The sequence below is a fragment of the Gobius niger genome (assembly GCF_951799975.1).
Source record: "Gobius niger genome assembly, chromosome: 7".
NCBI lineage: Eukaryota > Metazoa > Chordata > Actinopteri > Gobiiformes > Gobiidae > Gobius > Gobius niger.
In genome coordinates, this window is record NC_136858.1 from 30733030 (window position 1) to 30746060 (window position 13031).

Below are 13031 nucleotides of genomic sequence, written 5' to 3' on the forward strand. Positions count from 1 at the left end.
AAGATTCTAGAATGGAACTTTTGGGTTAAGATTCTAAAATGGAACTTTTGGGTCAAGATTCTAGAATTGACCTTTTTGGTAAAGATTCTAGAATGGAACTTTTGGGTCAAGATTCTAGAATGGAACTTTTGGGTCAAGATTCTAGAATTGACCTTTTGGGTTAAGATTCTAAAATGGAACTTTTGGGTCAAGATTCTAGAATTGACCTTTTGGGTTAAGATTCTAAAATGGAACTTTTGGGTCAAGATTCTAGAATGGAACTTTTGGGTCAAGATTCTAGAATTTAACTTTTGGGTTAAGATTCTAAAATGGAACTTTTGGGTCAAGATTCTAGAATTGACCTTTTGGGTTAAGATTCTAAAATGGAACTTTTGGGTCAAGATTCTAGAATTGACCTTTTTGGTAAAGATTCTAGAATGGAACTTTTGGGTCAAGATTCTAGAATGGACCTTTTGGGTTAAGATTCTAGAATTGACCTTTTGGGTTAAGATTCTAGAATGGAACTTTTGGGTTAAGATTCTAAAATGGAACTTTTGGGTCAAGATTCTAGAATTGACCTTTTTGGTAAAGATTCTAGAATGGAACTTTTGGGTCAAGATTCTAGAATGGAACTTTTGGGTCAAGATTCTAAAATGGAACTTTTGGGTCAAGATTCTAGAATTGACCTTTTGGGTTAAGATTCTAGAATGGAACTTTTGGGTCAAGATTCTAGAATGGAACTTTTGGTTCAAGATTCTAGAATTGAACTTTTGGGTTAAGATTCTAAAATGGAACTTTTGGGTCAAGATTCTAGAATTGACCTTTTGGGTTAAGATTCTAAAATGGAACTTTTGGGTCAAGATTCTAGAATTGACCTTTTTGGTAAAGATTCTAGAATGGAACTTTTGGGTCAAGATTCTAGAATGGACCTTTTGGGTTAAGATTCTAGAATGGAACTTTTGGGTCAAGATTCTAGAATTGAACTTTTGGGTTAAGATTCTAAAATGGAACTTTTGGGTCAAGATTCTAGAATTGACCTTTTGGGTTAAGATTCTAGAATGGAACTTTTGGGTTAAGATTCTAAAATGGAACTTTTGGGTCAAGATTCTAGAATTGACCTTTTGGGTTAAGATTCTAAAATGGAACTTTTGGGTCAAGATTCTAGAATGGAACTTTTGGGTCAAGATTCTAGAATTTAACTTTTGGGTTAAGATCCTAAAATGGAACTTTTCGGTCAAGATTCTAGAATTGACCTTTTGGGTTAAGATTCTAAAATGGAACTTTTGGGTCAAGATTCTAGAATTGACCTTTTTGGTAAAGATTCTAGAATGGAACTTTTGGGTCAAGATTCTAGAATGGACCTTTTGGGTTAAGATTCTAGAATTGAACTTTTGGGTTAAGATTCTAAAATGGAACTTTTGGGTCAAGATTCTAGAATTGACCTTTTGGGTTAAGATTCTAGAATGGAACTTTTGGGTTAAGATTCTAAAATGGAACTTTTGGGTCAAGATTCTAGAATTGACCTTTTTGGTAAAGATTCTAGAATGGAACTTTTGGGTCAAGATTCTAGAATGGAACTTTTGGGTCAAGATTCTAGAATTGACCTTTTGGGTTAAGATTCTAAAATGGAACTTTTGGGTCAAGATTCTAGAATTGACCTTTTTGGTAAAGATTCTAGAAAGGAACTTTTGGGTCAAGATTCTACAATGGAACTTTTGGGTCAAGATTCTAGAATTGAACTTTTGGGTTAAGATTCTAAAATGGAACTTTTGGGTCAAGATTCTAGAATTGACCTTTTGGGTTAAGATTCTAGAATGGAACTTTTGGGTTAAGATTCTAAAATGGAACTTTTGGGTCAAGATTCTAGAATGGACCTTTTGGGTTAAAATTCTAGAATTGAACTTTTGGGTTAAGATTCTAGAATTGAACTTTTGGGTTAAGATTCTAAAATGGAACTTTTGGGTAAAGATTCTAGAATTGACCTTTTGGGTAAAGATTCTAGAATGGAGCTTTTGGGTTAAGATTCTAGAATGGAACTTTTGGGTCAAGATTCTAGAATTGACCTTTTGGGTTAAGATTCTAAAATGGAACTTTTGGGTCAAGATTCTAGAATTGACCTTTTTGGTAAAGATTCTAGAATGGAACTTTTGGGTCAAGATTCTAGAATTGACCTTTTGGGTTAAGATTCTAGAATGGAACTTTTGGGTCAAGATTCTAGAATTGAACTTTTGGGTTAAGATTCTAAAATGGAACTTTTGGGTCAAGATTCTAGAATTGACCTTTTGGGTTAAGATTCTAGAATGGAACTTTTGGGTTAAGATTCTAAAATGGAACTTTTGGGTCAAGATTCTAGAATTGACCTTTTGGGTTAAGATTCTAAAATGGAACTTTTGGGTCAAGATTCTAGAATGGAACTTTTGGGTCAACATTCTAGAATGGAACTTTTGGGTCAAGATTCTAGAATGGAACTTTTGGGTTAAGATTCTAGAATGGAACTTTTGGGTCAAGATTCTAGAATGGACCTTTTGGGTTAAGATTCTAGAATGGAACTTTTGGGTCAAGATTCTAGAATGGAACTTTTGGGTCAAGATTCTAGAATTGAACTTTTGGGTTAAGATTCTAAAATGGAACTTTTGGGTCAAGATTCTAGAATTGACCTTTTGGGTTAAGATTCTAAAATGGAACTTTTGGGTCAAGATTCTAGAATGGAACTTTTGGGTCAAGATTCTAGAATGGAACTTTTGGGTCAAGATTCTAGAATTGAACTTTTGGGTTAAGATTCTAAAATGGAACTTTTGGGTCAAGATTCTAGAATTGACCTTTTGGGTTAAGATTCTAAAATGGAACTTTTGGGTCAAGATTCTAGAATTGACCTTTTTGGTAAAGATTCTAGAATGGAACTTTTGGGTTAAGATTCTAGAATTGACCTTTTGGGTTAAGATTCTAGAATGGAACTTTTGGGTTAAGATTCTAGAATGGAACTTTTGGGTCAAGATTCTAGAATTGACCTTTTGGGTTAAGATTCTAGAATGGAACTTTTGGGTTAAGATTCTAAAATGGAACTTTTGGGTCAAGATTCTAGAATGGACCTTTTGGGTTAAGATTCTAGAATTGAACTTTTGGGTTAAGATTCTAAAATGGAACTTTTGGGTAAAGATTCTAGAATTGACCTTTTGGGTCAAGATTCTAGAATGGACCTTTTGGGTTAAGATTCTAGAATTGAACTTTTGGGTAAAGATTCTAGAATTGACCTTTTGGGTAAAGATTCTAGAATGGACCTTTTGGGTTAAGATTCTAGAATGGACCTTTTGGGTTAAGATTCTAAAATGGAACTTTTGGGTTAAGATTCTAAAATGGAACTTTTGGGTCAAGATTCTAGAATTGACCTTTTTGGTAAAGATTCTAGAATGGAACTTTTGGGTCAAGATTCTAGAATGGAACTTTTGGGTCAAGATTCTAGAATTGACCTTTTGGGTTAAGATTCTAGAATGGAACTTTTGGGTCAAGATTCTAGAATGGACCTTTTGGGTTAAGATTCTAGAATGGAACTTTTGGGTCAAGATTCTAGAATGGAACTTTTGGGTCAAGATTCTAGAATTGAACTTTTGGGTTAAGATTCTAAAATGGAACTTTTGGGTCAAGATTCTAGAATTGACCTTTTGGGTTAAGATTCTAAAATGGAACTTTTGGGTTAAGATTCTAAAATGGAACTTTTGGGTCAAGATTCTAGAATTGACCTTTTTGGTAAAGATTCTAGAATGGAACTTTTGGGTCAAGATTCTAGAATGGAACTTTTGGGTCAAGATTCTAGAATTGACCTTTTGGGTTAAGATTCTAGAATGGAACTTTTGGGTCAAGATTCTAGAATGGACCTTTTGGGTTAAGATTCTAGAATGGAACTTTTGGGTCAAGATTCTAGAATGGAACTTTTGGGTCAAGATTCTAGAATTGAACTTTTGGGTTAAGATTCTAAAATGGAACTTTTGGGTCAAGATTCTAGAATTGACCTTTTGGGTTAAGATTCTAAAATGGAACTTTTGGGTCAAGATTCTAGAATGGAACTTTTGGGTCAAGATTCTAGAATGGAACTTTTGGGTCAAGATTCTAGAATTGAACTTTTGGGTTAAGATTCTAAAATGGAACTTTTGGGTCAAGATTCTAGAATTGACCTTTTGGGTTAAGATTCTAAAATGGAACTTTTGGGTCAAGATTCTAGAATTGACCTTTTTGGTAAAGATTCTAGAATGGAACTTTTGGGTTAAGATTCTAGAATTGACCTTTTGGGTTAAGATTCTAGAATGGAACTTTTGGGTTAAGATTCTAGAATGGAACTTTTGGGTCAAGATTCTAGAATTGACCTTTTGGGTTAAGATTCTAGAATGGAACTTTTGGGTTAAGATTCTAAAATGGAACTTTTGGGTCAAGATTCTAGAATGGACCTTTTGGGTTAAGATTCTAGAATTGAACTTTTGGGTTAAGATTCTAAAATGGAACTTTTGGGTAAAGATTCTAGAATTGACCTTTTGGGTCAAGATTCTAGAATGGACCTTTTGGGTTAAGATTCTAGAATTGAACTTTTGGGTTAAGATTCTAGAATTGAACTTTTGGGTTAAGATTCTAAAATGGAACTTTTGGGTAAAGATTCTAGAATTGACCTTTTGGGTAAAGATTCTAGAATGGACCTTTTGGGTTAAGATTCTAGAATGGACCTTTTGGGTTAAGATTCTAAAATGGAACTTTTGGGTTAAGATTCTAAAATGGAACTTTTGGGTCAAGATTCTAGAATTGCCCTTTTTGGTAAAGATTCTAGAATGGAACCTTTGGGTCAAGATTCTAGAATGGAACTTTTGGGTCAAGATTCTAGAATGGAACTTTTGGGTCAAGATTCTAGAATGGACCTTTTGGGTTAAGATTCTAAAATGGAACTTTTGGGTCAAGATTCTAGAATTGACCTTTTTGGTAAAGATTCTAGAATGGAACTTTTGGGTCAAGATTCTAGAATGGAACTTTTTGGTAAAGATTCTAGAATGGAACTTTTGGGTCAAGATTCTAGAAAGGAACTTTTTGGTAAAGATTCTAGAATGGAACTTTTGGGTTAAGATTCTAGAATTGACCTTTTGGGTTAAGATTCTAGAATGGAACTTTTGGGTTAAGATTGTAGAATGGAACTTTTGGGTCAAGATTCTAGAATTGACCTTTTGGGTTAAGATTCTAGAATGGAACTTTTGGGTTAAGATTCTAAAATGGAACTTTTGGGTCAAGATTCTAGAATGGACCTTTTGGGTTAAGATTCTAGAATTGAACTTTTGGGTTAAGATTCTAAAATGGAACTTTTGGGTAAAGATTCTAGAATTGACCTTTTGGGTCAAGATTCTAGAATGGACCTTTTGGGTTAAGATTCTAGAATTGAACTTTTGGGTTAAGATTCTAGAATTGAACTTTTGGGTTAAGATTCTAAAATGGAACTTTTGGGTAAAGATTCTAGAATTGACCTTTTGGGTAAAGATTCTAGAATGGACCTTTTGGGTTAAGATTCTAGAATGGACCTTTTGGGTTAAGATTCTAAAATGGAACTTTTGGGTTAAGATTCTAAAATGGAACTTTTGGGTCAAGATTCTAGAATTGACCTTTTTGGTAAAGATTCTAGAATGGAACTTTTGGGTCAAGATTCTAGAATGGAACTTTTGGGTCAAGATTCTAGAATGGAACTTTTGGGTCAAGATTCTAGAATGGACCTTTTGGGTTAAGATTCTAAAATGGAACTTTTGGGTCAAGATTCTAGAATTGACCTTTTTGGTAAAGATTCTAGAATGGAACTTTTGGGTCAAGATTCTAGAATGGAACTTTTTGGTAAAGATTCTAGAATGGAACTTTTGGGTCAAGATTCTAGAAAGGAACTTTTTGGTAAAGATTCTAGAATGGACCTTTTTGGTAAAGATTCTAGAATGGACCTTTTGGGTTAAGATTCTAGAAAGGAACTTTTGGGTTAAGTTCCTAGAATGGAACTTTTTGGTAAAGATTCTAGAATGGAACTTTTGGGTCAAGATTCTAGAATGGACCTTTTTGGTAAAGATTCTAGAATGGAACTTTTGGGTTAAGATTCTAAAATGGACCTTTTGGGTTAAGATTCTAGAAAGGAACTTTTTGGTAAAGATTCTAGAATGGACCTTTTTGGTAAAGATTCTAGAATGGACCTTTTGGGTTAAGATTCTAGAAAGGAACTTTTGGGTTAAGTTCCTAGAATGGAACCTTTGAGATAAAATTCAAGAAAGGAACTTTTGGGTTAAGATTCTAAAATGGAACTTTTGGGTCAAGATTCTAGAATTGACCTTTTGGGTTAAGATTCTAGAATGGAACTTTTGGGTTAAGATTCTAAAATGGAACTTTTGGGTCAAGATTCTAGAATTGACCTTTTGGGTTAAGATTCTAGAATGGAACTTTTGGGTTAAGATTCTAAAATGGAACTTTTGGGTCAAGATTCTAGAATGGACCTTTTGGGTTAAGATTCTAGAATTGAACTTTTGGGTTAAGATTCTAAAATGGAACTTTTGGGTAAAGATTCTAGAATTGACCTTTTGGGTCAAGATTCTAGAATGGACCTTTTGGGTTAAGATTCTAGAATTGAACTTTTGGGTTAAGATTCTAGAATTGAACTTTTGGGTTAAGATTCTAAAATGGAACTTTTGGGTAAAGATTCTAGAATTGACCTTTTGGGTCAAGATTCTAGAATGGACCTTTTGGGTTAAGATTCTAGAATTGAACTTTTGGGTTAAGATTCTAGAATTGAACTTTTGGGTTAAGATTCTAAAATGGAACTTTTGGGTAAAGATTCTAGAATTGACCTTTTGGGTAAAGATTCTAGAATGGACCTTTTGGGTTAAGATTCTAGAATGGACCTTTTGGGTTAAGATTCTAAAATGGAACTTTTGGGTCAAGATTCTAGAATGGAACTTTTGGGTCAAGATTCTAGAATTTAACTTTTGGGTTAAGATTCTAAAATGGAACTTTTGGGTCAAGATTCTAGAATTGACCTTTTGGGTTAAGATTCTAAAATGGAACTTTTGGGTCAAGATTCTAGAATTGACCTTTTTGGTAAAGATTCTAGAATGGAACTTTTGGGTCAAGATTCTAGAATGGACCTTTTGGGTTAAGATTCTAGAATTGAACTTTTGGGTTAAGATTCTAAAATGGAACTTTTGGGTCAAGATTCTAGAATTGACCTTTTGGGTTAAGATTCTAGAATGGAACTTTTGGGTTAAGATTCTAAAATGGAACTTTTGGGTCAAGATTCTAGAATTGACCTTTTTGGTAAAGATTCTAGAATGGAACTTTTGGGTCAAGATTCTAGAATGGAACTTTTGGGTCAAGATTCTAAAATGGAACTTTTGGGTCAAGATTCTAGAATTGACCTTTTGGGTTAAGATTCTAGAATGGAACTTTTGGGTCAAGATTCTAGAATGGAACTTTTGGTTCAAGATTCTAGAATTGAACTTTTGGGTTAAGATTCTAAAATGGAACTTTTGGGTCAAGATTCTAGAATTGACCTTTTGGGTTAAGATTCTAAAATGGAACTTTTGGGTCAAGATTCTAGAATTGACCTTTTTGGTAAAGATTCTAGAATGGAACTTTTGGGTCAAGATTCTAGAATGGACCTTTTGGGTTAAGATTCTAGAATGGAACTTTTGGGTCAAGATTCTAGAATTGAACTTTTGGGTTAAGATTCTAAAATGGAACTTTTGGGTCAAGATTCTAGAATTGACCTTTTGGGTTAAGATTCTAGAATGGAACTTTTGGGTTAAGATTCTAAAATGGAACTTTTGGGTCAAGATTCTAGAATTGACCTTTTGGGTTAAGATTCTAAAATGGAACTTTTGGGTCAAGATTCTAGAATGGAACTTTTGGGTCAAGATTCTAGAATTTAACTTTTGGGTTAAGATTCTAAAATGGAACTTTTGGGTCAAGATTCTAGAATTGACCTTTTGGGTTAAGATTCTAAAATGGAACTTTTGGGTCAAGATTCTAGAATTGACCTTTTTGGTAAAGATTCTAGAATGGAACTTTTGGGTCAAGATTCTAGAATTGACCTTTTTGGTAAAGATTCTAGAATGGAACTTTTGGGTCAAGATTCTAGAATGGAACTTTTGGGTCAAGATTCTAGAATTGACCTTTTGGGTTAAGATTCTAAAATGGAACTTTTGGGTCAAGATTCTAGAATTGACCTTTTTGGTAAAGATTCTAGAAAGGAACTTTTGGGTCAAGATTCTACAATGGAACTTTTGGGTCAAGATTCTAGAATTGAACTTTTGGGTTAAGATTCTAAAATGGAACTTTTGGGTCAAGATTCTAGAATTGACCTTTTGGGTTAAGATTCTAGAATGGAACTTTTGGGTTAAGATTCTAAAATGGAACTTTTGGGTCAAGATTCTAGAATGGACCTTTTGGGTTAAGATTCTAGAATGGACCTTTTGGGTTAAGATTCTAGAATTGAACTTTTGGGTTAAGATTCTAAAATGGAACTTTTGGGTAAAGATTCTAGAATTGACCTTTTGGGTAAAGATTCTAGAATGGAGCTTTTGGGTTAAGATTCTAGAATGGAACTTTTGGGTCAAGATTCTAGAATTGACCTTTTGGGTTAAGATTCTAAAATGGAACTTTTGGGTCAAGATTCTAGAATTGACCTTTTTGGTAAAGATTCTAGAATGGAACTTTTGGGTCAAGATTCTAGAATTGACCTTTTGGGTTAAGATTCTAGAATGGAACTTTTGGGTCAAGATTCTAGAATTGAACTTTTGGGTTAAGATTCTAAAATGGAACTTTTGGGTCAAGATTCTAGAATTGACCTTTTGGGTTAAGATTCTAGAATGGAACTTTTGGGTTAAGATTCTAAAATGGAACTTTTGGGTCAAGATTCTAGAATTGACCTTTTGGGTTAAGATTCTAAAATGGAACTTTTGGGTCAAGATTCTAGAATGGAACTTTTGGGTCAACATTCTAGAATGGAACTTTTGGGTCAAGATTCTAGAATGGAACTTTTGGGTTAAGATTCTAGAATGGAACTTTTGGGTCAAGATTCTAGAATGGACCTTTTGGGTTAAGATTCTAGAATGGAACTTTTGGGTCAAGATTCTAGAATGGAACTTTTGGGTCAAGATTCTAGAATTGAACTTTTGGGTTAAGATTCTAAAATGGAACTTTTGGGTCAAGATTCTAGAATTGACCTTTTGGGTTAAGATTCTAAAATGGAACTTTTGGGTCAAGATTCTAGAATGGAACTTTTGGGTCAAGATTCTAGAATGGAACTTTTGGGTCAAGATTCTAGAATTGAACTTTTGGGTTAAGATTCTAAAATGGAACTTTTGGGTCAAGATTCTAGAATTGACCTTTTGGGTTAAGATTCTAAAATGGAACTTTTGGGTCAAGATTCTAGAATTGACCTTTTTGGTAAAGATTCTAGAATGGAACTTTTGGGTTAAGATTCTAGAATTGACCTTTTGGGTTAAGATTCTAGAATGGAACTTTTGGGTTAAGATTCTAGAATGGAACTTTTGGGTCAAGATTCTAGAATTGACCTTTTGGGTTAAGATTCTAGAATGGAACTTTTGGGTTAAGATTCTAAAATGGAACTTTTGGGTCAAGATTCTAGAATGGACCTTTTGGGTTAAGATTCTAGAATTGAACTTTTGGGTTAAGATTCTAAAATGTAACTTTTGGGTCAAGATTCTAGAATTGACCTTTTGGGTTAAGATTCTAAAATGGAACTTTTGGGTCAAGATTCTAGAATTGACCTTTTTGGTAAAGATTCTAGAATGGAACTTTTGGGTCAAGATTCTAGAATGGAACTTTTGGGTCAAGATTCTAGAATGGACCTTTTGGGTTAAGATTCTAAAATGGAACTTTTGGGTTAAGATTCTAAAATGGAACTTTTGGGTCAAGATTCTAGAATTGACCTTTTTGGTAAAGATTCTAGAATGGAACTTTTGGGTCAAGATTCTAGAATGGAACTTTTTGGTAAAGATTCTAGAATGGAACTTTTGGGTCAAGATTCTAGAAAGGAACTTTTTGGTAAAGATTCTAGAATGGACCTTTTTGGTAAAGATTCTAGAATGGACCTTTTGGGTTAAGATTCTAGAAAGGAACTTTTGGGTTAAGTTCCTAGAATGGAACTTTTTGGTAAAGATTCTAGAATGGAACTTTTGGGTCAAGATTCTAGAATGGACCTTTTTGGTAAAGATTCTAGAATGGAACTTTTGGGTTAAGATTCTAAAATGGACCTTTTGGGTTAAGATTCTAGAAAGGAACTTTTTGGTAAAGATTCTAGAATGGACCTTTTTGGTAAAGATTCTAGAATGGACCTTTTGGGTTAAGATTCTAGAAAGGAACTTTTGGGTTAAGTTCCTAGAATGGAACCTTTGAGATAAAATTCAAGAAAGGAACTTTTGGGTTAAGATTCTAGAAAGGAACTTGGGGATAAGAATGGAACTTTTGGGAGAAGATTATTGAACGGACCTTTTGGGATATAATTCTTGAATTGAACTTTGGGATAAGATTCCAGAATGGAACTTTTGGCATAAATTACTAGAATGAAAATTTGGGATCCGATTCTGGGAAAGGAACTCTATAATATAACCACAAACATACCCCAAAACACGCTGCCCCTTTATTCTTGAACAGTTGGTGCACCAGTCACAGTTCCCTCTTCTTTGTTCCTGCAGTATCATATGTTGTCTCTGTTTCAGATTGCTGCCAGTCTAGAGAAGAACCTCATTCACAGATTACCCAGCTCTCCTCCAGACATTGAAGCGCTCAGACTGTACCTCACGCTGCCCGAGTGTCCGCTCTTCAGGGACAGGAGCAACTTCGTGACCATCACCATCCCCTTTGCCAAATCTGTCATCAGCCTGAAAGACCCGCCACTCAAAGTCCTTGGTACGTTTGGGACAATTTATGATTTAAAAGAAAAAAACACCACTTTACCAGTTATATTATTTTTATCTTTGTTTTCCTTGTCGTCTCAGGGAACTGGTGGAGTAGGTTCGAGCCCCAAGTGTTTCAGCGCCTGGTGGAGTTGTACAAGGAGGTGGTGGTTTATCTGCTGCAGATGCACAAAGTGGGAATCCCACAAGTGGAGCAGAGGATCTTCTCCTGTTTCTTAGACACGTCATTACAGCTGTTGGAGTTACTGCACATGGTAATCGCAAGACTCTAGCTTATGTGGATTTATGGCGTGGTTATTTTTCTTAAACGGCAGACTAAGACCATTAACAAGTTATTAATGGCCTTTTATTGTATTTTGTTTTAGGTGAATGAGAAGAGTGGGCATATTATCCAGTACGATAAATTCTACATTCATGAACTGGACAGCCTCATTGACATTAGAAACGATTACGTCATGTGGATACAGAGGCAGATTTACCCAATGGTGAGTTTCTAATTCTAATACTAGCACCAAAACCTTCATAATTTACTGATTTATCCTTTTCGTCTTAAATCTTCAGGGGCATGATGGCCTGGTGACATTGTGCCGTTATCCCTTTGTATTCGACGCACAAGCCAAGACCACGCTCCTTCAGACCGACGCCGTTCTACAAATGCAGGTCACATGTGCTTTCCGTTGGACTTAAAGGATCTGTATCATGCTATTTTAGCCAGTCTAAAGTAAAGTATAGGTATTTATATGATATATTGTACATCTACCACTATGGAGCACTATTTTTTGTGATAAATATAAGTATTTTCTGGAGGTATTTTTCAAACCTGGAAAACACAACGCTTCGATTCAGTTAACTCCGCCCCCTCTCAATCACATGTGACAATCACAATGCAGTTAAAAGGAGTTGACATCTGCAACACAGCGTCATAAATGGCTAACGCACACGCTAGCACGCGTTTTGATTGACTCACCGCTCTGTCCTGGCCGCTCCATCGGGTTATGGGACTCGCGTTGGTTATAAAAGTGAATCCACTTTTTCTCCGTGACATTATTGTTAGATAAGAAAAAACAGCTGTCCAGAGTAGGTTAGAAAGAGCTGCTTCTTTTCGGTGCAGCTGCTTAGAGAGCAGGATTCAGGAGTATTGCTGAGAACTACGTAAATGAAGTCAAAAACTACTACTTTTGATAAGGAAATAGCATAACAACATGGTTAAAAGCTCCAAAATGTCAATTTTGCTTGATAGAGGACCTTTAAAGCGGGGTATTATGTTTTTTAACCCCTTAACTCCTGAGATGAAAATAATGATGGAAATGTGAAAAAAAGCGAGAAAACATTGACACAAAGTGATGAAAAATGTATGAAAAAGTAGCAAAAATGTCACCAAAAAAATGACAAAAATGTGCCAAAAAAATGATAAAAAATTGACGAAAAAAATGACAAAAATGTGATTAAAAAAATGACAAAAAAGTTACAAAAATTAGTTGAATACCCAACAAAAAAAATGATGGAAAACAAATCTGATGACGTGAGGAAAAAGATCCTCTTGGTTCAGGCGTAAGTTAAGAAATTAAGGTATTTGCTAATGATTTTAAACACTATTTTACACTTTGTTGGTAAGAAAATGCTAGATTGAGCCTATTCAAAGTTTCCCTTCACCTATCTCACTCAAAGGGAACAACATTGTAAGAAAGTATTTTTTTGCATAATATCCCCCCTTTAAAGTGCACAATTTGTGAGTAGGTTCGCACTTAATATCAATGTCTGAAGTGTTCTTTATTTTTTCAGATGGCAGTGGACCAGGCTCAGATGCAGAACTTCAGCTCCATGTTTTCGCCGGCTGTGGAGTCGGTGAACCCCTGCCTCATCCTCATCGTCCGCAGAGAAAACATCGTTGGAGACACGATGGAAGTCTTGAGGAAATCCAAAAATGTGGACTATAAAAAACCCCTTAAGGTACATTTATATGGTTCTATTAAGATTTTGATGTGTACCTACTGTATGTCCAACCCTCAAACAATCATAACGCCTAAATACTGAAATACTGTGCTGATTTACAAGCAGTTTATGAGTAAAACGTTATGAGTGAATATTAGATGTTGTAAATGCCTTGGTAAATGCAGA

The 13031-nt window shown here is 34.8% G+C and overlaps 1 protein-coding gene across 2 annotated transcripts in view; it reads left to right on the forward strand.

Annotated features, from left to right (window-relative positions):
- The window catches only part of herc4 (HECT and RLD domain containing E3 ubiquitin protein ligase 4), a 41027-nt gene that overhangs the window by 21881 nt on the left and 6115 nt on the right, over positions 1 to 13031 (forward strand). For both annotated transcript variants that reach the window (XM_079560302.1, XM_079560303.1), the window contains 5 exons: positions 10716 to 10905; positions 10995 to 11167; positions 11279 to 11398; positions 11475 to 11573; positions 12696 to 12863. In XM_079560302.1, the coding sequence (XP_079416428.1) occupies positions 10716 to 10905; positions 10995 to 11167; positions 11279 to 11398; positions 11475 to 11573; positions 12696 to 12863 (750 nt within the window). The remainder of the gene's footprint in view (positions 1 to 10715; positions 10906 to 10994; positions 11168 to 11278; positions 11399 to 11474; positions 11574 to 12695; positions 12864 to 13031) is intronic.